The 27,285-nt window shown below is 46.8% G+C and overlaps 1 protein-coding gene across 1 annotated transcript in view; it reads left to right on the top strand.

Annotated features, from left to right (window-relative positions):
• Positions 1-24,857, top strand: part of TMEM86B (transmembrane protein 86B) — a 41,328-nt gene extending 16,471 nt beyond the window's left edge. Inside the window, exons 2-3 of the mRNA XM_069642600.1 lie at positions 5,864-6,122; positions 22,550-24,857. Of these exons, the coding sequence (XP_069498701.1) occupies positions 5,864-6,122; positions 22,550-22,974 (684 nt within the window). The 3' untranslated portion in view covers positions 22,975-24,857. The remainder of the gene's footprint in view (positions 1-5,863; positions 6,123-22,549) is intronic.
• The last annotated feature ends 2,428 nt before the right edge of the window (positions 24,858-27,285 follow it).

Below are 27,285 nucleotides of genomic sequence, written 5' to 3'. Positions count from 1 at the left end.
CTGGGATACCGCCCAACGCAATTAGAATTACTGCAACTCGGTCCGGCGCAATTTGTGCCAGATCTCGAGTTGCGGAGGGTGGTAAATCCTCATTCCCATTGGGTTTAACGGACCCCATGGAGTTGGGAGGGGGGGCACTATGAAACTGAAGGCCAATGCCCCAGAACAAAGGATTGGGCGGAGTGGTACATGCGGTGGTAATAGCGTTACTGCTGCATTTTATCGCACCGGCAAAATCGTGATGAGGCCCTATATCTTGAAATGGGAAACAAAATAACAAAACCAGCTAAATACAAAAAACAACACTATTTAACAGTGTACAGATTATATTACTCTGCAGAAAGAATGACACAGTCTGCAGGGTAATAAGCAAATGTTGCATTCATAAGGTCACATGGCATTTACCTGTTCAGAAGCGTTTACTTTTAATCGTGAGTGCTGCTTGCCATGCTTACTTGACAAGTGATGCTCATAATTAAAATTAGGGTTTACATATGAATCTCCTGCATTCGCGCTGGCATACAAATGGATGCTGGCGCAAATGCGGGCGCATTTGTATGGCAGAGAGGAAGGGAGGCGGCGGAAATGCAAGTTGTGTTCCGCCCTCGTCTCTGCCATCCAAATGCTTGAAAGTGAGCCGTGATGTTAATGGAAGGAGTATTTACCCTTTTCATTAACGTTGAGAGAGAGAGAGAGAGAGAGAGAGAGATAGAGAGAGGATGGTGTTTGTGATAGTTTGGGTGCGTGTGGACATGCACAAATAGATCAGAGAAGGAAAGAGGTTGTTGATGGGCCCAATTGTGAAAGGCTGTATTTCCACAATGCCAGTTTCTTAGTACTAAGTAGGTAGTTCTAGTCGAAGTATGTGGCCTTGTGTTGGGCTTGAGATGGCCTCAAGCAGACCCTTGAGGCGTGCAGACTTCATTTGAAAGAATTATTCTGTCCTCCCAAGACAAATCCCTGCTGCCAGGAATAGCAGAGTCAAGAGTCGACTGTGTCAAAAGTAGTATGTGTTTGGAAAGAATTATTGGTAGACAGTAGACAGTGAGGGAAGGGATGGGGATCCATCCATGTGCGTTTCGTTACTGGTGTGAGTCGCGCGACATGGTGGATCCCAGCGGATCAGAGTGCAGAATCTGCTGTGGTATTGTGTTAAGAGGCTAGTAAATACCACATGTCCAAATAAAACGGATCTAGGAGATGGAGTGCTGCATTGCTACTTTGCATACCAGGGAGCAGAATTGGATGGTGCACACTGTGAATGTCAAACTTGGAGCACACCAATATTTTTAGAAAAAGTGCACTAGGGTTGTCAAACTTTGCATATATATTGGGATATTGCCGAATGGTAAAACACTGCTGCTCAATTTGATCGGGGACGACGGGGGAGCGGATGGTAAATACGGATCTGTGTGATTTTTCAAACTCACAGCTGGGGTCGATATGCGCAATCTCCCAGATATGCGCTCATCTCCACCAGCATTTAATCTTCTTTGGGAAATAACAGGCGGTTCTCAGTCCCTCACAGACTGGGGGTTGGAGTGATCCCGCACTTCTTTCTTGTCTGCTGGTTCTTCTGCTTGTTGTCCTTCTTTCTTGCGCTCCTGGAAGACCATTCCACGCAGGTCTCACAGCCTTGGCGTGCTTGAACATTAGGGCTAGTCAGCAGAAGGCGGCAGGGATGAGTGTTGCCAAGCCCCAGTGTTTCCACCAGGGAGGTAGACCCCTTACATTGGTAAGCAGAATGGCTTCCATACTGTAGCTCTTCTCCCTCTCTGCTTCCACACACACCATCTACCTCTGCCTCCTGATGAGTCCGGATGATCTCATATGCAGGGACATGTTCCTACTTCTCCTCGTCTCTTCTCTACACTATGTTCCACTCTCAACTCCTTTGAAGCGGCCGAACATTTCAAAAATAAATGGTCGAATGGGCTATTTATTCGAATTCGGCCAGTACCAAAATTACAAAATGCCATAATGTTGAAACAAGGGGAGCGGGGTTTGAAGGGGTGTCCCCCGCTCCCCTTGTTTGACATTATGGGTTCAGGGGTGGCGGGGGTGTCCCTCGCTTCCATTACATGGAAAGCAGGGCACAATAAATAAAACATTTGAAAAAAATTTAAAAAGAAAGGGGCCCTGCAGCGTCAGTTCCCACCCATATTTGGTAGAAGAAACGTGACATCCCAGGGAGAAGCCCATTGGAGTGAGGCAGAGACAGGTAAGTGTGGGTATTTTTGGGTAATTTTAAGGGCTTTCAGGGGTGGTGGGCAGAGGGATAACAGCCTTTGAAATGTTCGTAGTTGAAAAATGTCGGCCTTGGTTTTTTGTGCCGCAGTAAAATCTGCTGCGATTCTATCACATAGATCCAACTCCTTGATGTCCTGCCAAATGCCCATACACCTTCTCTCCTTGCTTTCCTTCTATCAGGCTTCTTGCATGCTTGCTACTTTTCTATAGCTGGTTAGGCCCCTCGGGGTTGTGTTCCTTCCCCGACTTTTTCTTCTTCTCATTATCTCTGCCCACCTTCGGTATCTCGCCAGAGGTCTCTCCCAACCTCTTACCCATCTTTTTGAAACTTTCATCTCCCGTGGGTCTTCTCCTCCTCCTGGGGTTTCTCCCCATCCCTTTTCCTACTCTGCACCTTCTCCTGAATTTTCCCAACTTCCTTACTCGCCTCCTTCTCCTCATGCTTTACCTTCTCTTTGATGTGCCCCATTTTCTTGCTTGCCCCCTCCTCATCCTTGATCTCCTTTCTACAGCCTCCTTCTTTCCTCCTCTGTTCCACTTCTCAATTTTCCTTCTGCCTCCAACACACTCATGCAATTTTCCTCCATTGTTTCCAAATGATCACACTCTCCCCAAACCACTGTGATCTATAAATGGGGCTGGCCCTGCCTCTGGGGACTGACCTTGCCCAACTATTCTCAGGTGATAATGGTTTTGTGTCTCATACAGGGATTGGTTGAGTTTTGCCCCACTGTAGCCTTTCTGCTCCCCACGTGGTCCTGTGGTCCACGCCTTCAGAGAGGTTGGCCACAATCTTGGAATCCGTTCTCATGAATTTATACAAAGGGGTCGCTGTAGCGGGGTTCCATTTAGTGGCTCCAACTTTCTTCGATGGCTCTTGGACAAGACTCTGCAAGCTGGGGAATGTTTGCCCATAACTTATACACCTCAAAATAGTATTTCCCTACTCTCACAGTTCTCTGTTCCCTACACCTCCTGCACCAATCTCCCTAGGCCAGCGGGACCGGGCTCTGCTCTTTTCCCCAGTGAACTTGTCATTTCTATACCAGACATTCTGATTGTCCGATCAGAACCTTGTTGAGAGGTAGGTGTATTTAGTGATTTGTGATTAGGTCTGATATGGGGGATCACCGTACCACGGGAGGGCAGAGTGCGCAACAGGGTACGTTCCAATCCAAAGTTTCCCTTAAGGGCACAGGGTTATGGTTTTCGTCCTTGTCACCAGCCCTTGCCACATGACCTAGGCCTGGTGGGGTAAGCCGGGCGATCCTCCCCAGAGTGCACCTGGGTCCCGTCATTCTTTGCAGGCCACGACATCCAGCATCAATGGCTACCCCAACCCTCACTACAACAGTCAGGCAGAAGACTTCATCATAGATGATCAAACTGAGAATACACTGCCATAATGAAACTAGGAGCACACTGATGGACTGGGGTTGTGAATCTGGGAGTATAACAGGGTTGTGCAGACTGTGCATGTTCTGGGAGTGTGCTCAAAGTAAATATACTGGGTTTGGGAAACAGTGGCCCTCATTACGACCCTGGCGGAAATCGCGGTGCTAAAAGCACCGCGGAGCACGGCGGAAAGCTGCCGATAGCGCCATGGAGGTTGGCGGATTTTCCGCCCCATGCCGACCTTGGCGGGGCGGTAAATCCCCATTCCCCATTTTACCCTTCCCCATTCCCATTTTTGCCCCATAGGGTATAATGGGAGTGGGGAAGGCGTTAATTGCGCCACCGCAAAATACGGTGGCGTAATTAACATCAAGGTCCCGTAGCGCCATGGATTTCTCCGCCCGGAAAAACCAGGCGGAAAACGTTCCATGGCGCTACGGGAACTCGTAGTAGGGCGGACGGGTCCGCCGCGATTAACGCTGGCGTAAACCCACTCCGCCAGGGTCGTAATGAGGGCCAGTGTGTTTTCTGGGACAGTCAAGTGAGACTTCACTTTGATGGTCAAACTGAATATGCTCTTGTTGAACAAACAGGCTTAGGATGCCCCAAAGGGGAATATACTGGGGTTGTACCCCCTGAAAATAAACCGGTACTGCATACTTTATAGATAGAGTCGAGCTGTCTGCAAAATAGCAAAACACTGTGATGATCAAACTGGCGATATAATAGGATTTTAGAAACTGGAAATGTACAAAGGGGAGTAAAAATAGGTCTGCGGGGGCAGAATGCAAACCTGGAGTACACTGTTGTTGTTAAACTGGGAATATTCTGGGGCTATAAGTGCTGGGAGTGCATTTGGCTTCTTGGCAATCTTGCAATATTCTTGCCCTGTATACACTGGGAGCGTACTTGGTCCTGACGAACTGGGAATGAAGTGCAATGGTATTAACTAGTAATACTCTGGGATTGTCCGAGTGGGATAGTCCAAGGGCGGGGGGGTGTGGCAACGTCAAACTGGGAAAATTCTCCGATTGTGCAAACTTGGGAGTGTACTGGGTTTTCAGGGAAGTCAAACTAGCTGTATACTGCCTATGTAGAAACTGGTAGCATACTGGGATAATAACACGCGGAATGCATGTATGTGATTTCTATATTGCGACCCTAGCTGCAGTAAGAGAGTGCTGAACAAAAGGGAGCCAAGCGAATGGGGGAGGAAGGGCTATGCGGTGTCCCACAGGCCACAAAGTGTTCTTTGAAGCGAAGGTTCTGCAGTTAAATCCGCTGGTGCAGGAGGGGTGGGGACAATGTGGCGTGTACATGGTGGTCTAGTGACTCCATCGCTTCTTACCCAAGGGCCCTTTTCTCTTTTGCACCAGTTCCCACATCATATCCATGGCCCTCATTACGAGTATGGAGGTAGCCATGCCGCTTTTAGCGGCATGGCTACCCCCATACCGGGTACCGTGTCCGGGTTCCTGGAATGAGGAAATACCAGGCCATTCCGACCTTGGAGGGACAGGTATTTCCCCATTCAAGGAACCCAGACCCGGTACATCCCCATTTGAGCCTCCATAGGGCTCAAAGGGAATGGGGAGGATGCTAACAACGGGCCCGTTAATGACGGGCCCGTTGTTAGCATCCTGGTCTGCTCGCGGGTGCCGCTAAGGACGCCTGGTTTTACCAGACGTCCTTAGCGGGTCTCGCGAGCAGACCTCGTAATGAGGCGGTAGAGGGTTAACAGGGCCGCAGCTCTACCGGCACCGTTAACCCTCTTCCGCCTTCTCGTAGTGAGGCCCTATATCCATTGTGTATCGCCCCTTCCCTATACTTTGCACAGTTCCATGAATCAGGGTTTGTGTCACTAGTGCATAGTCACTTTTCAGCAGTGCAAAGTCACTTTGAACCGTGCAAAAAATCCCTTGAATCGAGCCCTTATTGTGGAGCCCTCATGCATAGGGCCAGCATGTACAGCAGAATACCGCATTCCATCATGAGTTTGCAGTGCCACCGCTAGGTGGCAGAACATCCGCAAGCTGCCAATACATGAGAGCCCAAGCACTTGGAGCACCGCGTAGAGGTACATCTCTCACACAGACACATTGGGAAAGACAGGAACCAGAAAGCCATGGCCGCGCTTGGAGTGCCCAGTTGAGTATGAGATGTCCCGCTACATTTGCTTAAATCACATGCCCATACACCCCTTTCTTTTTCCTTGCAGGTGTGGAATGTGGTCCCGAAGCTCCTGCCCTTCCTGAAGACAAGCTGCATCTACTTTGTCCTCTGGCTGCCCCTCAATGAGCCCAGCTGGTACAGCGCCCTCATCAAGTGCCTGCCCATCCTCGGCCTATGTTTCTTCATCGGGGCCCATGCCGCCAGCCTCAGGCACCTAACTCCCTACGCCAGAATGGTCTTCCTTGGTTTGCTGTTCTCTGCCCTGGGGGATGTCTGCCTCATTTGGCCTGCCTGCTTTCTACATGGTAAGCTAGTTGTGCGCACTCACTAAACCGTGAATGCTGCCATGGGCCATACTATCAACACTTTGCACTTGTGCAAAAAAGTGGAGCAAATGTATTTAGCGCCAGTTTTGCTTCTTTAGATAATACAGTATGGAGAAAACAGATTTAACTTTAAACAGTATTATCAAAACATGTTTTCACCATGGCAAAATTGAAGCAGGTTGTTTTATAAGCTACGCTTCCTGCAGAACATAAAGACAAATGTTGTAAACAGCTTTTTGGTTTCTGTTATGCAACACGCCGTGTACAAAAAACAGTCTGATTCATGTTTGGCCTCATGCAAAAGTTTGTTAGATAATATGGATTCTGACAAAACAGGTTTGCTCCATTCTGTATTATACACGCATTTGCTCACTTTTTTGCACTGGTGCACGTTAGATAATCTGTCCCCAGGGCCAAGATCATCTAGGATTTGCATTGGTGCAAGAAGTGGAGCAAATGAACTTAGTGCCAATTTTGCTGCTCTGGGGCCAGATTACAGAAACTTTGCACCGATGCAAGTGCACATTTGCACGGTATTAGCACTAGAGCAAAGTTTGCCCTATTTTTGAAAATGATGAGTCATATTAGAAAACATTGGTAAACTGAAGACCAGGCCACCCGACTCTCTGGATTGGGGAAACACAGCGCTTTTTAACAGAAAGAATGAATCCAGAGGATGCAATTTACAAAAGTGAAAACATATTTATTTAGTTACTATAAAAATGTTGAATAAATCAAGAATAAATCAAAGAACAACAATTTAATGCAGGAACATCAAAAACAATTATCTCTCACATCCATACTGGGCATATTACCTCAATCTGAACATGCATATCCATATCTGCATTCACTCAATGATATCCACAAAAAATACAACTCTTATAGTGATAATGCGTCAGAGTGACATCATACTACGCGGCAATAGTGAAAAAACCTATCAAGGGTCAGGACTTGTTAAGGGAACCATCTTGATATACAATTGTATAGGAGCTAGGATTGTTACTTGCTATCCAGTATCAAGTGGACAATTTATGCCTACCTCGAAAAATATGTAATTTCAGAAACATTTGATACATAGGTTCTCATTGGTCCCACAAACTATAAGGTCCTTCATTATATGGACTAATATATTTGGGTGGTACGCTTGTGCTATGCCCGGAACATTCAGTTCATTTAGCAGCACGTAAGCCCAGACCCAGGTGCAGGGAGATAGGACCTGATTCTACCTCACCACCCAATTAGCCCCGCATCTCTCCTTGCCCATGCCTTCTGCCAGGAAATTGTCTTTTTACTTGGCCTTGTAGAGTATTCTCATCTTTGGGAATGCACGGGAGTGAGGGCACTCACTGTCGTGTCTGGGACTCCAAGTTCAAAATCTATTTCCATCCTGGGCTCACATGACAGGAGACCATGATCTGGTCCATTTTGTAGGTTTTAAATGCTCTAAATGAATAAATACTTGGTATCATTGGATTGTGCTTTCTTGAACAGTAACAAGGGAGGATTCATCCTCTGCACGCTCGCTCATTTCCAGAATAGATAGCTGACCTCAATTTCTTCAGTCTTGACAGCCTCGCCACGCAGCTCTGTGGGCCTGCTATTCTGCTGCGACACAACTTTCCATCTCCCTTCATGGTTTTCTGGCTTACTTATTTCATGATACCAATCTCCATTTCATTACAATGGCGGCTTTGCTCGCATTCCATGTACTACTTATAGCTGGCCTCCATGATGACTTAATCTACCTTGCATTTCAGCATCTGTACATGTGTTGAACTTCTGTTTTCTGCAACATCCTATTTACCGCGTAGTCTTCTTCTTGTCTACTTCGATAGTTCATTCGACCTCTTGCGTCGTCGTTTGTCCGTTAGGACTCATACTTTGTCATACTTTGTTATTTTGAGACATCGCGCACGCTTCTTTATGATGTCATCAATTCACCCGTTTAGCTTCTTTTCATACTCCTTCAGTGTTTTCCTCCTGTAGGTTATCATCACGTGGAGGGTACATTCGGTAGGGTTGTCTCGACGGGTATCTTCTTTCAAACGCTTGCTGCAGTATTGGTATTATGGCTGGTGTTAGGCACGACACAATCTCAAGTCTCCAATAAAGGGGAGGTAGGGGGGCGGGATTGCTTGCAGAAGTACACAACTGCTCCTCTACAGTTCCCCATAAACCCTCAACCTTTGATGCACACAACATTAACATCTGGCACTGTTTCTGGGATATCCATATAGTAAATGCAAGAAAGTGACAACTCCGCCCTCTCCCCTATTCGCAAACTTTTCACTGCACTGTAAATCTCTTTAGGCCACAGAAAAGATGTGGGTGGGCTGGTCGGGCATCGTCGTGCTCTTTTTAAATGTGCGTACTTCACATAGTAAATCCTCAGTGAGTGCGGCCCTGCCCAAGTGAATCCACTGCCCCCCCATTCAATCTCATGGTATACAAACTCATAAGGGCACATAGAGGGTGACGCCATTTTTATTATTCGTAAGCGTAGAAACGGTGGCCCAGAATTACACAGTTTGCAAAAAAGGTTACATTCTATTGAAAGCACGTTTAAACAGAGAAGTTCCATCCCCGGCCCCATTGCATTACACAGCAGAATGCCTTAAATAGCTAGCCTATCTATGCGCCCTACAGTTTGGAAGAAGACTAAGAACCCCCTCAATGGCCTCTCACTCAGACCTCTCTTCTAGCTTAAACATCTGCCTTTGATTTGTTAAATTAACAAAACCCACCCTTTCATCGGGTGCCAGTCTCCGGCCCATTTACTTACCTGAGTTCGCTTTTCAGCTACAGTCGCCCGTGCTAACTTGCCTGCCTACGCTAACGGGTGCGCTCATCACACGCTCATGGTCATTTCCCCTTACAACTGGACATTTTACCAACATAACTCACACATGACATTTTTCAGAAAACCTCTCCCCAGAAGGTATCCTTACTGTCCCCACAAGGAATTCATTACTTCCAGCTGTGGAAACCTGAGAACCACCCCACAGCAAATCCATAATCTTATATTTCAATGCCCAAAAGTTAAAATTGCCTCAAATACGAGTTTGGTGGTAGCTTGCCGGTAATACCACTGAGAAACAACCAAATGGTATTACCGTTCCCGTCCCTTGGTCTGGCAGTATTACCACTCGAGGTATTACCTTTGACGGTAATACCGCCGGATTACAAGTGGTGGTTTGGCAGTGTAAATACCCATTTTATAGAGTCCATAAGACTCCATTGGGTATTTTTGCTGGTATTACCTCTGGCAGAATTACCTGATGGTAATACCGCCGATTTTTTTGAGATTTTGGCCCTCATTACGAGGTTGGAAAGTAGGCTGCTGTAAGTACCGGCAGCCTACCGGCAATCTAGGCTTACCGTTTCTGCCACCCCATATCCTGGTAATACCCAGATATTACAGGCAGCAGCAGAATGGTAAATTCCCATTATGACTCCATGGGAATGGGAACACTGAAGCACCGGCACTGTTGGTAACAGTGTTGGTCGGTGCTTCAGTGCTTTATTTGCTGGTAGGGGCCTGAAATAACGGCAGGTCAGGCCTGCTGCTAGATCACAGCTCCTACCAGCAAACATGGAGTGAGCCAGTCTGGAAAAAGCTGCCGGTAACATTCCAGACCAGCTCACTCATAATGAGGGCCAAACTTTATCTCCAAAAATTGGCGGTGTTACCATCCGGTAATTCCGCTGGAAGTAATACCAGCAAACTTGTAGGTAGTTTGGCGGCGCAGGGAAAAATGGAGGTAAACGAAATGACCTCCACTTTTTTCTCACACCGTCAAACTCTTAATAAGTCTCAATGTCCTTTCCGGCTGTATCTGACCCCCGAACCCTAACAGGCCCCAGTCTGCCGAAGTTTCACCATGTCTGTGTAGAAGTCGTTTTAGCCAACATAGCCCGAGGCCATTCTACAAGGAGTGGTCCTTTTCGGCTCCCAGCATGCAGAGCACTTGATCCATCTGAACCATCACCTCTTCTGCATCTGGAACCAACCCATGGAACCTCGGCCGCTGTGTGAACGCATTGGCACTGCACCATTTCAGCTATGCATTGCACCCTGAATTGCTGTTTGTAGTTGCCATCACTGCTTCTTTGTCAACACTGAATGTCTCTATGCCGTCTGCCAGCTACCATCCACACTCCACCACCACAGGGAAAACATCAAGAAATGCCTTGCATTCTTCATCACTAGCCAGCACACCACAGACATACCTAACACATACCAGATTGGGCAGTCATTGGCACACCCAAGAACAGCTGAATAGACGTTTTCATCCGTGGACTGTAGGTCGCAAAGACGGAAGCCTGGTGCACATAAAGGTTGCACACAGAAGCACGAACTGCAGGGGGTGGGTAAAGTGGGCTGAGGGAGCCATGCAGCACAGGGGCATTCGGGAGTCCCCCACACCCCAATGAAAAGGACCCCTGCAATACCCAGTAGAAGAAACTGAGTCATGCGTTAAAGCAGATAAACGCCCAATGTGTAGAAGTCAATCTAGTGAACCGACATCAAATGGTATGCCAACTGCATGGTGCACTCTGCCATCTGTATCCTTCCACCCCACTCCCTAACAAACTGAGCTGGCCACTTTGCACATTACAGTGTGGCACACTGCTCTCTTCTTGGCTAATAACATTAGTCCTTTATGGACAAGATAGTTAAAAACAGAACCTCTGTTTTTGAGAGATTGAAACGTAGAGAGTGAAATTATATCCGGGCCTTGAGGCCCCACTCAAGCAGCCAAATACTCTAACGTTTTGTTCAATACAGGGCAGGAAACAAGGAAAGAAGGAGGATGTGCTACCATCGCAGTGCTGATTTCCCTTAAAAGGAAAACAAGGGGAGATGGCCAGAGGGCGCTTTCCTAGATAGTCACGTAAATCTGGGGGCCGCCGCCTCCCCCGGCTAATGTAATCATTGTTTCCCCTCAGAGAAAACAAAAAAAAAAGTTGTGCCAGTTAGAGCCCCCAGGCTGGTCCTCAACGGAAAGGTGTAAAAGAAGAAGGTTCCACCTCGCGACACTGAAGGAGCCAGAGTTTGCCAAGGCCCCCGGGGCAGGAGCTTGGTGCGGTGAGCACAGCATCTCCCAAGCGCGGATCCAGTCTGGATCTGAGTGTGTAGCAGCTGGGAAGGCTCCGTCAAGGAGCGGAGGGGCAATGGTGAAGCGACAGCGACGATGTATGGAGTGAAGGGGTGCGCAGAGGCCTCCTGGTGAGTGTGCACCTCAAGACCTGAGAACCCTGTAAGAGAGATATGTGGGGTGAGGAAAGAGATATGTGGAAACCAGGCCCACATATACCGTTCGGGCTGAGAGTGGCCCCCATTGCAGCTCACGCTGATAGAAGCATCAGGAATTGTAGGGTACCGGAAAATAACGCAAACGAGAGGAGGCATGTTAGAGATATGGTAAGCCCTGGCACTTAGCCCAAAATACTCCAGAGAAGCGCATAGAAGGATAGGGAGAAGGACGTAATCGGATTCAAAAGGCTAGTAAGAGGAACCAGGGAAGCACCACGGGCCTCTAATCACCACATCGTGACTTCTTGTGCAAGGGGAGCATGGCACTGCCTAGAAACCGAAAGGAGGATGTCCCCAGGACTCAGGGAAAGCTATGGTAGTGGCGAGCTTCCACAAAACCCTCAGACGCCCTCTAAAGTGAACCCAAAGGAACCCTGAAGAGTCCACTAGCGGAGAAACATTACGGGCGCTTAGGTAAGAGGCATGGAAGCGACTCAAGAGACAGAGTAACCAGTCCCAACACATCTTGGAAGAATATAACTGTTGCCCTTAAATAGAAGTGGGCCACAGGGAAACACCAAAATAAGGCCACACTGAGGATGTGAACTCACACTTATCACAGAACAAGTAACGCATCAAAACCTTTCTGGAGTGTGACTAGAGGAAAGAGGCCTTTTAGCCCTGGAGAACGTGAGCGTAAACCAAGACAGATCTAAAGATCAGGGTCCACACGTTGCCCAGACTGAGATACAGGCACTGCAAAAAATACCGAAGGTTCAGAGAAGTTGTGACGATGAAGAAACAGACTCACCAACAGGAAGTAAGAGAGGAAGGGAATATGGAAGTGACAATGAAAGGAGCCATCTTCAGTATCCTGAATGAGATCAAGGCACTCCACTCTGAAATACAATCATCTGTTTCGGAACTCTGCAGAAGAACTGTCTGTGCACATTTTTTAAAAAGTAATTCAAAACTAGACTCTTGGACTTGGAATCAAGAGAGGCAGAAATGGCTTTGAAAGTTGATGACATAGAAAATAGGGAAAGGGGGAATAACCTAAGGATCCTGGTGCTGAAAGACAGATGGGAAAATTCCAGAGGTCGTAGAAAGGAAAGTCAAAGGAATAATAAGTACACTAATAATGGGGGAGGGAGGAAAAGATATTAGCCCTGACAGAGCAAACAGGGGAGGAGGCTCCATGAAGGGCCCAAGGTCGGTAGTGGCACAGTGCCATTACTTCAAGCAAAAAGCAGAAGGCCCACGGAAAGTGAGAAAAGAGGAAGTTATCGAGTACAAAGGATCTGAAATACAGATTTTCCCAGACCTATCAGGAATAAAGCTCACAAAGAGGAGAGAGTGCAACCAATTAATGAATTGGCTAATCTCCCACAGAATGAGATACTGATGGATCTTCCCATTCGCTCTCATATTGGAATTTAATGGTGAAGCCTTCAGGATCACCAAGGCAAAAGAAGCAAGCCAAGCACTCCATCATGTAGTGGAAAGCAGAAAAGAGACCCCTGTCTCCAAGGCTGAAACTGATTTACAGAAGACGGGTGAAAGGAACAGAGGAACTGGCTTGAGAAAGAAAGTTTTGGGAGCAACGACATTTAGGAAGCTGAACACACCCACTCCCATAAAATGATAAAGTATCCACGTTCAAGGCACAAGGACTAATGGGTCCATAACTTGTGATCAAGCCAACAGGGCACTTTATATAGTAGTGGAACTATGTAGGAAAAAATAGGAAATGTCAGGGAATGTTCAGTTTAGGGGGGAGTAATGAAGTTATGACATGATGGTGCAGGGGGTCCGTGGTAATACTGGCATCTCGGGGACAACCAGTTTGTTGTTTAACACAGTTGGATTAACGCTGGAGAGGAGGGGGGAAGAGAGGGTGGGAGAAAAGGATTACAAATGGGACAATTCAAGAGAAATCAACAGAAACACCAGACAACAAACCACTAGGAAAGATAACAAATCCGACAAGAGGAGCACCCACCTGCGAACAGCCTTAGAATAACAAGGTGATGGGGCCTATGAAGGGGAATGGCCCATGGATAATATGGATAGCAACATTAAATGTGAAGGGGTTGAATTCGCCAACAAAGAGATTGATGGCAAGTGAGTTTGTAAAGAATGAGCTTTACATCCTCTTCCTGCAGGAGTCCAGATTGGGGGGCAAACTTTGTGGACATCTGGTAGTTGCAAGAAAGGCGGCATTGAGCAAACAAAAAAATACCATGTACCTGGCAGTATAGGGAGTATTGAGAACTGGTATCACCCCATTACTGCACAACTGAAAATACTGCATACGTAAATACTGAATATTTTACTGCTCATTTCAGCACAATTATATGTGGGGGTTGGTTAGGGTAATAAATAATGTGAGGGGAGTATAGGGCAGCTGGAGTGGTCTCCCCACATATGATTGCGTTGAATTGTGCAAAAAGAAAACAAATATTTTGACATTTTCATCTGCATTATTTTATTTTTGCAGAAATCACATAGATCTGTGAGAACTCAAGAAGTGAGAGTTCTAATTGCTAAGGGCCACATAGATAATCTGCCGGTGTCACCTGTGGCAAATCAGATTATGTCATAACTCCTTTCCAGATAGCTTCTCTCCATGTGACAAGGGAAAGGCAGAAGCTACCTGATCCTGACCCTGTGGGTGCCTATTTGAGGCAGGACCCCATGGGGGGAGGTGACCCTCAGACGGTTGGAAATATGTCATCAGATGAGATATGGTATCCCCCCTTTCCTTTCAATGACACTCCCTCAATCCCTCATGCCTTTATGACATATTGTAATTCCATCTTGCAACATCCTACAAGGGCTAATGACAAAACCTTTGAGAATTCACAGTTGTGTAAAATGGGAAATACTGAGATGAAGAAGAACATTGTCAGAAGGAAGATCACTCGGGTGAACCGAAGTGAGCAGTCTAGTGTTTAGACAAATCTGACTGGTTGCAAACAACTCCCTTTCCCAACGTGGGAGTTCAAATGCAGGACAGGCTCCCCAGCACAGGCTGGGAACCCAGAGAGTGGAGAGCGAGGTGGGCCAGTGGCACGGAGAGAAAGGAAGGGAGAGGCTGGTCGAGAGACGAATCCCATAGGGCATAAGAAATGCAGACATGGGATGCAAGGCAGTAGAGAAGCTTTGCGCCGGCGAGGGAAGCTGGAGTGTCGGATAGACACCCTTCTTCCATGAGGCAGAGCTGCCTGCATCACAAAGAGAAGCTGAATGCGAAGAACCAGGAGAGGTCGGGGAAGCCAGGAAGGCCATCACAAAACTGTTGAGCCCCACGGTGGAAGGTTGGGATGCCAGGTTGTGGTCTGAGAACGTCTTCCCTTCCAAAAGCAGGAAGCAAAATCCCATGGCTTGCATCGTACATATTCTTCATAGACCCAGTACTTGATGAAGTTGGAAGTACAAGTACACTAGGGTTAATAACATTTAAAGATAAGAAGAAAGAGGAATATCATACTTCCTTTTGTTTGTTCTTTGCATTGATGACATTGTGAGAGTCCTGGTAGGAATGTATACAAAGCCCCCTGTGAGTCTGTGACTCTCACCCAACACACAAGTTAACCTAAAACAAAGAAAGCCCTGTCACAAGAGTATACCAGGCACAGTGAAGATTTGAGGGCTCAAGGAAAGGTTCATGCTCCTCGGAGCTGGGTATATGAAACACCTGGTGGGAGAGTATACCAGGAGGAATTTGGGGAAATACCATACCACCTTTCTTTTGTTCTTGGTATTGATGAACATTGTGAAAGTCCTGGCAGATGAGTATGCCAGGCCACCTGTGAGTCTGGGACTCGCACCCAACATACAAATTAACTTAAAGAAAGAAAGTCCTGGCAGGAGAGTATACTAGGCACAGTAAAGGGTTGAATGCTCAAGGGAAGGTCCATGTCCTTGGGACTGTGTATATGAGAGACCTGGCTGGAAAGTATACCAGGTATATTGTGAGTCGGGGACCTGCACACAATTATGCAGAATTTGGTGAAACATTAAGGAGAGTGTATGTTGTTGAAAACTCAATGGAACTTTTTTTAATGAAACTTATGGGGCCAGAACACAGACCCCCCTGAGAGTGTGAATTATAAGAACTGAGAAGGTTCAAGGGAAGACCCATACCCCTTGAGGCTGTGAATTTTGATGAGAGCAGAAGAAATCATTGGGGAAGGGAGTCCCTTTCCTTTGTTGAGACTGTGGAACTTTGTTTTATATATGCACGTTTTAGCTCCAAAGACTGGGGTTGGAACATTATGATTTACGAGTCAGTGACTCCAAGACATTTTCCCTTTTGCCCATGATATTTAGTTCTTGAATGAGAACATCAGGTTAGGAGTTGGACACAGGAAGGAGACTTTTTTTGGACATCCTGACAAATGACGGATTCATTAGTTAGTTTGGAAGAGGCAGTGAAACCCCTCTTAGTCATAGGGACAGTGAGGAATTTCCCTAACCCTTTTAATTTTTTTAAATGTTTATAACAACCAAAATGACAACCTTGTGTCTGCCTCTTACTCTTGATTCCTCGCACTCCACATACAGACCCAACCAGGGGCAGTACACCTTTGGAGAGAGTGCCTTAAGGGAGGCGATGGAAAACTTCGAAAGCTAAATGATCATGGGAGGAGACTTCAAAATGCATGTGGATTGGCACTGAGATAGGCTGGCATTAAGGGAGGGGGCTGGGAATTTGAAACTAGGACAGTCAATACATTTAAAGAGATTATTAGACTCTCATTACCTGTGCTATATTTGGAGATAGCTAAATTTGAATAGGAGGGCCCACTCTTCCTTCTCCGCTCTACACAATACATGCACAAGAATAGATTATATTTTAATGCAGAGGGAACAGAGGTATGGAGTTCTCATGTGCTACATGCCAGATGTTGGGGGGTCAGATCATAAAATGATAACAAAGCACATTGATATAGGGGAATTGACAATTATGGACATGCTACTACTTGCTGAAAGATGTAGTGTTTATGGAAGAGCTTGAGAATGGGATAGAACTTTACTTAACAGAAAATGATAAAGGCAAGGGGAAGGGAGTACACTTTGGGAGGCTGCCAAAGCCACAATTAGGGGATTTACTAATGAGAGAAGAAAGATACTTAATTGAAGCGAAGTTAAAGATGGAATTAAAGGAATTTGAGAAGATGGTTGTGCAATGAACAGGCGGGGAAGGTGAATATCACAAGCCATACACTAGAAAAAATGGTAACTAAAAGCACTGGTCTTGGGAGAGGTTTCTGTAAGCTCCAGCTCCTAAACCAAACATTTTATGAGAGAGGTGATAAAGCAGACTATGTTAGCGGAATGATTAAGGACCAAGTGGCAGGAAAGGAGGCTTAATAACATACAAGACAGGAATGGGAGTATAGCTAGTACCCCAGAGGAAATAACGGAGTGCTCCTCGAGAGTTAACAAAATCTATTATTGAACTCCATATAGGGAAGAAGGGGGTGATGATCCGATGCTGCTCTCCTTGGACACTGAGAAAGCATTTGACTGGGTAAAGTGGACCTTCCTGTCTGCGGTCCTAGAGCACCTTCCCTTTGGGCAGCATCTAGGGAGGGTGGTTGAGGGACTATTCTCACAATAAATCTGTGTGGTTTGCACTCAAAAGTGGGACAAGGCAAGGGTGCCTTGTCAGCCCTGTTGTTCATTCAAGCACTAGAGTCTCTAGCAATGAGGGTGACATAAAATCAACACATAAAGGGTGTACCCATGGGAGGGAATGAGTTCAAAATTAGGCTGTTTGACAACGACAGTCTACTTCGTTTGACAGAGCCACTTGCCATCTTCAAGAGGTGTTCGGCGAAATAAAACGGTAAGGACACGCATCAGGAATCATAAGAATCATGAGAAAATCTATACTGTTCACTTCGAGACCATTCCCTTGAAAATACAGAAGAAAGGGCTCGCGTATTTAGGCATCACTCTGACCAGAAGGGTAAGGGACCTCTATGAGGCGAACTACACTCCCTTACTAGATAAAGTGTACAGGGACCTGAACTCTTGGGCCAAACTCAACCTGTCCTGGATGGAAGACTCAACTGTATAACAGTGAATGTACTAGGATTCTATGTTTATTTCTTATGTTGCTGGACCATTACAGAGCTAAAGACTAAGCTGCACAAGTTCCTATGGCATGGTAAAAACACTTGTAATCCGCTACTAGATCCTGGTGTTGCTCAACGAGGAGGGCGGAGGTGGTTTCCCAGATGTGAAGAATTGCTACATGGCATCCCAATTGAGAGTACTGGTTGCCCACCTTCAAAACAAGAAAGAGAAACAATGTGCCTCATTATGATATTGGTGGTAGCCGTGCCGGTAAATCCGGCACAGCTGCCGCCGGTATCATTTGTTTTCTGGCGCCTGTGAATGGGCACTTACCGGGTCATTATGGCCTTGCTGGACCCGGTAATTGCCCATTCGTGGGCGCCAGAAAATATTCTTCCCCATTTCCATTTGAGCCACATAGGGATCAAATGGGAATGGGGAAGCCGGATGCACCGGCACCATTTGTGAATGGTGCCGGTGCATCCTACAAGCTCTGCTCGCGGGTGCCGGTACGCCCACCAGGTCAGACCTGGTGGGCGAAAAGGCACTAGTGAGCAGAACTCGTAGTTTGCCGGTCCAGTAGTAACAGCACCGGTAGCTTACCGGCGCCGTTACCGGTAGCTTTTCACCTGCCAGGTCAGACCTGGCGGGCAAAAAGGCACTAGTGAGCAGAACTCGTAGTTTGCTGGTCCGGTAGTAACAGCACCGGTAGCTTACCGGCCCCGTTACTACCGGACCAGCAAACTTATAATGAGGCCCAATGGGTATTTATAGAGAACCAAGTGATGGCCCCTGTACAGTAAGAGCATGGGTATGGAGCATTGTGGAGATACTTCCCACTAGGATTAAAGACCATAGCCTACTGCTAGGACTTTGGGAACTATTGAAGAAGAGGAAGAAAACAATGAACCTGACCACGTGGCCCTCTCCTCTCAGCCACATATGCCCCCCCCAATTAGAGATGCCATCACAGAACCACTGATTGCAGAGGTGATTTGAGGCCAGGCTGGAACGGGTGGGACAGATGTGGAGGGATGGAAAATTCTAGACTCGCCAACAGTTAGAGGAGGAACTGAACATTGGGAAATTGTTAGTGTTTATGTTCCCTGGCTGAAGGGGGCTTTGCCAGATTTCAAATGGGCAGACGTGCTTTAGAGAGCTCAAACTCTGTTTGGGAGGATATTAGACACCTGGACTAGCTCAAGAGTAGGGGTGTTACGGTATTAGTTTTATGACGGTACAATAACCATCTTGCCAAATGACGATATATCATGGTTATCGCGGTATAGCAGGTGGAGTTAACTAATCTTAACAAATATTTTCTAAAAGGGCATAAATTGTCACATTTATCCTCACAAACAAAACCAGGCACCCAGGGCCAGAATTGGGCTTTTCCACATACTTCCCACTGAAATGCCACCCCTTGTTCCACCAAACACAAACACACATGTGGTGAGGAGGAGGGGGTGGGGGGGCCCTGCTGCGACTGGCAAAGCAAACTGAATAGCTTTTCTTAAGTGGTCATTTAGGCTTTTAGCTCCCCCACTGGCTACTGGTGAAGATGAACATGTTGCCATCTTGATAACCTGCATGCCACAGATCAATGGAGTCTGATGGTAGTATACGCTTGTGCGCATAAACACACACATGCACTCTCACTTTACATTACAGCCTTTAGTTTACTTCCAGGCCAAAAGGTGTTCAGTAATCACGGACATGTTACCCTTTGGTATGGCAGCAGGGAATACCCACAGAAATGAGTAAATTTTGCAGTGTGACTTATTATATGTAAATTCAATGATATAACCAGGGAAATCCTCCATTGTCATATGTTTAGAAAACATTATCCATTATAAATATATGAATCCCAAAGCCGCCAACCCAAAGTCCTGGGAGGATAGCTCAGCGACAACGTGCGCACCTTGGAAGCAAGACGACACGAAGCAACACAGGTTTGATCCCCGGGTCCGTGCTTAGAAACCTCTGGGTGTTTAAGCACGTTATAAATACGCAACTAAGACGAAAACAATTGCGCAACTAAACAAACAAAAACAATTTCTTTAACAGCGCCTCGATGCCCGCGGGTGTGTGAGCGCTTTAAAAAAAAAAGTAAACCCTTTTCCTTCTTGGCACTGGCCCTCATTAGGACCCTGGCGGAGAGGGGTTTACGCCAGCGTAATGCATGGCGTACCTCTCCGCCAGACTACGACATTCCGTAGCGCCATGGAGATTTTTACGCCTGCTTTTTGCAGGCGGAAAAATCCATGGCGCTACGGGACTCGTTGTTAATTACGCCACCGTAATTTACGGTGGCGTAATTGACGCCTTCCCCACTCCCATTATACCCTATGGGGCGAAAATGGGAATGGGGAAGGGTAAATGGGGATTGGGGACTTACCGCCCCGCCAACCTCGGAATGGGGCGGTAAGTCTGCCAACCCCCATGGCGGTATTGGCAGCTCTGCGCCATGGTCCATGGTGCAAATTGCACCATGGACCTCCGCCAGGGTCGTAATGAGGGCCACTGTATTTATTCTTCCTATTGCTAACATATTGATTTTGTGTCGGGCACGTGTGGTTTATGGAATGGCATTAAAAACTGCTCAAACTGAAACTACTTGGCAGACGGCACATCCAACAGTGCAAGACCAAGAGTGCGCAGCACTTGCTTACTGCAGCCTTTCCAAATCAGATTGAAAAGCACACTTAAAAGGTATGAACGGTATACCGGTATAAACAATGTGACGGTTATTATTGTTCAATTAAGTGGTTCACGGTATCTTTAACGGTATACCGTAATACCGTTACATCCCTACTCAAGAGACCTCCTCTTCCAAATCTACTGTGCAATATCTGGGGCTAGGCTTAGGAAGGGAGGAGGGGTGAGAAGGAAATGGAAAAAGGACCTTGCACTGGAAATATCAGGCAGCTTACGGTCCAAACTATGCACAAACACTTTCAAAACCATGACAGCATTCCAATACAAGATTTATGGGCTGAAATGACTGCACAGATGGCAAGGTGATCCCTCAGGCCTGGCCAAAAGGTTCCCTTCCGCAAATCCAAAGTGCTGGAGAAATTGCAGGGAGGTTGTTCTTTCCGGGCACATGTGGTGGTCGCATGAAAGAGCCCAGACTTATTGGTAAGAAGGTCTAGGCTGGATTAAATAACTAGAATGTATATTGAGAGAGATACGTCCAATGTTAGTGGTATTCGGGCTGTAGGAAAGTGAGGCAGAATGGACATGCTTTCCACATATGACACACTTCTTCCTGCTTGCAACGAGAGCGTGCCTAGCAACTTACTGGGAAAGAGAGGGGCGACCGGCTTCAAAAATCGGGCACTGAATGGGAAAGACATCTTTGAAGTGGAAACATCAGTGTTAAGCAACATGATCATTTTTTTATTTTATTTATTGGGCATTGGTATGAAGCCTATACACAAGTGTTTTTAGGCGCCACAAGACAAGAACGGGGGGTGACATGGGAACCACAAAAGTAGAAAAACAAAACGAGCGGGTGCCCCAAGGGTGGGGGAGCAAGTGTTAGGCGGGCCAAGGCGGCAAGTGCAATGGGATGAGGGGGGAACGGAGGATGAGTGCGGTGGACATGGAGGAGCAGGTTGGGCTAGTCTGGGTAAGGGAGCCTGAGGCAAGTGCTGGCAAAGGATGTTGGGGTACTCGTAGGGGGTGGTCTGGCCCCTGTATGACTCTGAAGGGACCAGGCCCCAGTCACAGGGGCAGAGGGAGAGTTAAGCACGAGAGGGGGAGAGGGAAGGAAGGGGAGAAAGGAAAGTCTTGATAAGTTTCCAGAACTTAAGAAGATCCACCTCAAGTCTGAGGGGGCAAGGAGGCTGTTCCAGAGGGAGGAATCAGCCGAGGAAAGGGATCTGCCTCCCAATCTCTGCTTCGAGAAACGTTTGACCTGCAGAGAGTTGGAGCCAGAGGACCAAAGGACTCTGGCCTGAGGTATTTTGGGAGGGAAAGCTGGATGTATAAAGGTCCCATGCCCCAGACAGCCTTGTTGATGATGCAAAGGGTCTTGAATTTGATCCTTGCAGTCCCTAGAGCCAGTGGACAGATTTTAGGGCTGGAGAGATGCAGTCCCTGGGCTTGTAGCCAAGGATAAGTCTTGCAGTCCTATTCTGGATTAGTTGAAGGGGGCGAAGGGAGGAAAGAGGCAGATTGAGGAAGAGGCTGTTGCAGTAGTCTAGCCTACAGAGAACCAGGGTTCTAGAGACGTTGAGCTTCTGGCGGAAGGTGAGTTAAGGTAGAATGCTCCTGATGAGGTTATAAATGATATGGAATATGAATGGAGAGTCTTTAGGGAGAAATATTCTGAATGAAGAAATGGGGTGTAAGGTAAACCCAGTTGGTGGAAAGGGAAGGGTAAAAGTGGTATATGAATTTTGATGGTTGTATATGTGCAAATTGCATGGGATGTATTGTTGGTTGAAAACTTTTAATAAACATTTAATATGCAAAAAACGAAAAACAAGATGGCTAGCATGCAACGTAGGAAAGGGTAAAAGTCCCTTTTCCTATGGTATGAGCAGCAAACAGCCGCAGGGCTTGCAGGGGATAAGAAGGGGAGCGGCAGATAGATGAGAGGTGGTGGAGAGGAAATGGCACACCTCCTCCAGAAGCTAATTATTATGTCAAAGGGATAGTGTTAAGGAAAACTACAAAGGAGTAGGAGTAAGATTAGAAGATGGTGGAACTGTGTAGGTGAGATTAATGGAAGACCCTAGTGAGTGGTAACAGGCTAGACTGAGCCTTTGCGCTGAGATTTTTCTTTGGCAAGACTTTGTTTTTAGGAGCAGACTTTGTTTCTACAACCAACTGCACAACTTTCCAAAGGAGCAACAACAACAAGCTGTTCCTTAATCATCTGGTCAAATAAGTCATAAGGATGGGCAATTGCTTTATATCGGATGTGTCGTATGGGGGTGAGTGGGTAATCAATAAAGAGACCAGTGTTGTGAGGGGTCTCCATTGCCCTCTCTAGCTTGAAGCAGTCAATGATTCCGCCGCTCTTACCTGTGTGTCCTTTATCTTTCAGGAATGGTGATGTTTGGACTGGCGCACCTTTTCTATACCTTCGCCTTCGGCCTGCGGCCGTTCAATCTCCGGCTCTTTGTCCTCCTTGCCCTTCTGAGCGGCGCATTCTATACTGTCCTCTTCCCCTACCTACAGGAGCCGTTCGTCTATATGGTTGGGGGCTACGCGGCTCTTATCGGCACCATGAGCTGGAGGGCCTTGGCTCGTGTCCGCCTGTCGTCCTACCACCGCTCATGGGCTCGGATCTCCGCGGCTCTGGGTGCAGTGGTCTTCATGGTCTCCGACTGTACTCTGGCCGTGGATAAGTTCTGCTTCCCTGTGCCCCACTCGAGGCTTCTTATCATGAGCACTTACTATGCTGGGCAGTTGCTCATAGCCCTCTCTGTTTTGGAGACGAGTGACGACTTCCTCTGGAAGATGAAGTGACCGCCTCAAGTCTCTTCCTGCCAAGCTCCAGTTGGAATGCTGCCCTCTTCAAGTGAAATGAGCACTCAGCAGCCGCCTATGTCATGGACACTATCAACAAAAGCCTTCTCTGGAAGAAAATGTGAACACTCCAACCCTCAATGTTGGCTGCGGCAAAGGGTTGGCACCTCTGGAAGCCCATACGCAATACTCTTCCAACCTCCTGAGTAGGTACGCGCCACCCCATGTGCCCGGCTCATGCAGAGTAAATGGCAGACTAACCGCGCTTAGTGATGAGGGTGGAACGCTACAGCCATCTCCATCAAGAATGAGGGCCTCCTCCGGCATATTTGACATACTCCGCCCTCTGGAATAATTCTGAGACGGTAGACCTGCCATACCCTACAGGCATGAACAGTAGCAGCCAACAAAGTCAAGGCAAGGCGGCTCCAACCCTCACCAGTGTGCACACCACTAATGACGGCCTCCTCCAGTTTAGGAGAAGACACCCCCAGCCTTCTGTGATGCACAGGAGACAGTGGTATAATAACCACACACCGCTCCAGCCTAGACGCCGGCACTGATGACCTCCTGCGGCCGATATAGCAACACCTATGGCAGTGGGTACCTTGTTCATAGAGAGACACTTGGAATGCCAAGCCAACATGGATATGCCATGACAAATGTCCAGTCAAACATTTTCCTATAAAACAAGATATGATATAGAAACAAATGGGGATTGTATGAATCACATTCCACGTTTATAACTGTGTTCTAAAATGTGGTCACCGAAAAGTGGCCAAGGCTGAAGTCTTCCTGAATGTGTTTCCTGATCATGCTTTTGAATTAATGATTTGCTTCTTTTGTTCTGTAGTTTCCTATTTTCATTTTCTTTTGCACTTCTTAATAGGAATGTAAGAAAGGGGCATGTCCCTGGCCCCCACCTAGGTAGGCACCCCCACATGGCTGCCTGATTCAGTGAACTCAAAGACACTTCTTAACAAAAACGAAATACCACAGCATAGCATTGTATCGTGTGCTGGCTGCAGAAGGCCTGGATCTGCTGCCAGGATGCTATCCACAAGTACATTCCTATCTAATCACTGCAACCTACGATGAATTCTTGGCTCACGGAAGAACACTTAGTTTGCGCATTCACTATAGCAAAGATTGTGAAATGTGTCATTTTTTGTCTCGAATATGTTAATCATGTACCATAATCAAAGTCGAAATATGCAGTAATAAATAGGAGTGCCACTATGGTTCGTTCAGAACATAGCTCAGCGTGCTAAGCACTTGTTGCAGAGATCTGTGTATACCTGATTTCAGTACCAAATTCCAGGTAAGACGATTCGCCTTTCCTCTCGGGTTGATAAACAGGAGGGTACATATACTTTGGCGATAGTTACACCTACTGTGCTACAAACCAGCAAACCCGCTCCAGATAGCGCTAATTATAAAACCTAATGTAGCATCATTAGGGCGGCAGCCACTCCCAATGAACTGCACAGGGTGTCAGTCGCCAGAGGCGAGCAGGTAGCCAAATTCAAGGCGGTGGACCCAAAATGTCTTTGGCTCATGTGCCGGTTTTTCTACTGGCCGAAACAATGAACCTAGACACATCATTGCATCTCACTGCCACGTAGCACTGTGCTGCCCTTTGTGGAAATGTTTGCCTTCTCACATTTTGGTGCCGTTGTTTACATTGCCTGTTCTTTCTTTTTGTGCAGACAATTTGCGTGGAAGGAGGTGGAAATTTAAGAGAGCTGACAAAATGTCTTTATTTTCTGATCTGCTTATTTGATGAAAAAACAATTTGTTTCTTTGTACAATTTCAAATGTTCTTCTGCACCTCATAAAGAACAAGCTGCAAGCCTGTGCGTAGGGAATATTAAAGCTTTCAAATGCAGATGCAAATCCCAGATGTGATTTTTCAGGCTCATGTTACTTATTATTCTGGCACTTTTAGACTTCCATCGAAAATAAATACAGCGCCCTTCTGCTTTCTGTAAACATTCTATTTTTTAAAATACTGTCATGTTGCATTATCATGTGATTTGTGTACTTAAGGACTGGGAACAGATTGCGCAGGGATTGCAAGGGCCTGATTGACAGAAGCATTGTATAATGGTGCGAGCCCATTGGGAAACTCTCTGTGAATCAGGCCCTACTTCTCATGGTCCCCAATCCTTCAAAATTGCTATCTCCTAAATATTTCAAAATGGTCTCCTAGTAAGGGTGATTTAGTTGTCAGTGTACAGTCTTCAATAAAGCATCACCCTTGGTTTAAATGCCCATAGTGTTGGTTCCCATGCAATAACGAGGATGGCCGATATCCTGCACACCACAAAGTCATCTGTTTCTTTGTGCATTAATGGCAAGGCTGCATCAACAGCATGGCCCTCTTCTGCTCACAGTCTCTGTTCGGATATGTGCACCCCGCTGATAGCTTCTGATCAGTATTCACCATCCATTCTATGGCAGGCGTGCTCTTCTCCTTGCTTCCAGTCTGTCTCCTGTATCCACGCGTCAGCACTTTCACATCCTGCGATGCTCCCAATCCGAGTTCTATTGCAAAGCTGGGGCGCGTGCACCTTTTCCATCTGTGTCCTACAGCTGTACTGCAGCCTGTGTACCCTCCTCACAGGACTTATGTGCCCATGCTGGAGCACACAGTTACCCGCGTCAGGCACGGTTATTGTTGCCCCTGCAATGCCCCTTGTTTGCTGGTGTGATTCTAGCAAGGATGAAGGGGGTCAGGGGACTGAGGGGAGCACCCGTGTTTCATTTGGTTGCTGCAGGCAGAGGCGTTGATCGCTAGGAGGACTGGGGGAGCTATAGCGCGGGTCTTTTGGTGCAAGCTCTGGATAGCAGCCCAGGTACTATACCCAAAAGGCTTGCTAGAGTCCCGACATTGGTCTTTCACAGGCCTAGCAACACCCCTGGCTGCACGGGCACCACATCAAGCTTTGGTTTGTGGTCGCTACGAGGGTGGCAGTGGGAAAAAAGAGACTGAATCCCGCCATTGCTTTGGTTCAAGTAATGCCCTAAGCTCCTCTGTGACCCCTCCCCCAAAACCCTTTCAACAGCGTCCATTGCCTACATTATTGTTTTCCTTTTGAGCAGGCGTTATTTCCTTACTTTTTAGGAGATGCGTTTTACCAACTATTACATACTTGCCAACCCTACAGATTTAGGCAATAGGCTACCGCTTTTTAAGCAGTCCTACCACCTACAGATTTGGGTGCCAGATCCTACTGCTTTTTACAGTGGCAGATAATTTATGTGACTAAGGCAGGCTGCAGGACAAGGCATGCAACACATTAATTAGTCTGTCTATAAAGTGGACTGGTAGGTGATACTTTGATTGGGCTCAGACCAATCCACTGACCTGACAGCTACTTGACTCTGCCCTGCACTCTGGCTGGGACAGGTCTTAGGTAAACCACCAATAAAGGCAAGAGGCAGAGTGTAACACCATCACTCAGCATCTGCCTATCAGACTGAGGAGGGTATCAGCAGTGGTCGAAGTGAGCGGGAGCGGTTGGGAGCAGTGCGCCTCTACTTTTTTAAATTCGAGTTTTCTGTTCCTATACTTTTATTTTAAAAAGAAACTGTTCCGGAATGGTTTCGTTTTAAAATAAAAGTGTAGGAAAGAGTTGAAACTTGCACTTTCAGTGCACTACACTGGCACTACACTGAACACTCCCTTAAACAGCATGTGCATGTGTTTGGGGGTTTGTATTGTGTGTGAGAGGGGGCGTGGTGAGGGGCCTTTTACGGAGTGGGTGCAGGCTAGCATGGAACATAGTTCCACTACTTTTTTCGTACACTTCAACCACTGGGTATCTGTTTCCATGTCTTTCAGTGTTCAACTTGCAATAAATATGTACTGCCCGGGCTGTTGCTATAGAGCAGTGGCAAACGTTACCTACCAGCTCTGTGTGATTACCTTCTGTGAATGTTAACTTACCATTCACAATTATACATTTTTAACATTTGAACATCTTTCCATGTTGTGCTGTTTGATGGATTGTGTATTTTAGAATGCTTCAATGGTGCCAACAATGTATGTTTTTTAGTTTCCTGTGATGTCAATGTTATGCAAATTATTATTTTTGAAACTTGAAAAATCCTACATGTTTCTGGTTACAGAATGTTGGCAACCATGCTATTAACTATGTGAAGGGAGTGCTAAAGCGAAATATCCAGGTAAGTTGGCTGCATACCAAGCGAAAACCACCTTGAATTCACCATAGCGAACCAACACATTTCGTTCATGACTCCTCAGTGCTATGTCTCACCTTTTGTTGGATGCAGGGTTTAATTTGG

Source organism: Ambystoma mexicanum, chromosome 1q, assembly GCF_040938575.1.
Source record: "Ambystoma mexicanum isolate Mex_15411 chromosome 1q, UKY_AmexF1_1, whole genome shotgun sequence".
NCBI classification, from domain to species: Eukaryota; Metazoa; Chordata; class Amphibia; order Caudata; family Ambystomatidae; genus Ambystoma; species Ambystoma mexicanum.
Note: the sequence above shows the minus strand (reverse complement) of the source record. Positions and strands in the feature narration are given on the sequence as shown.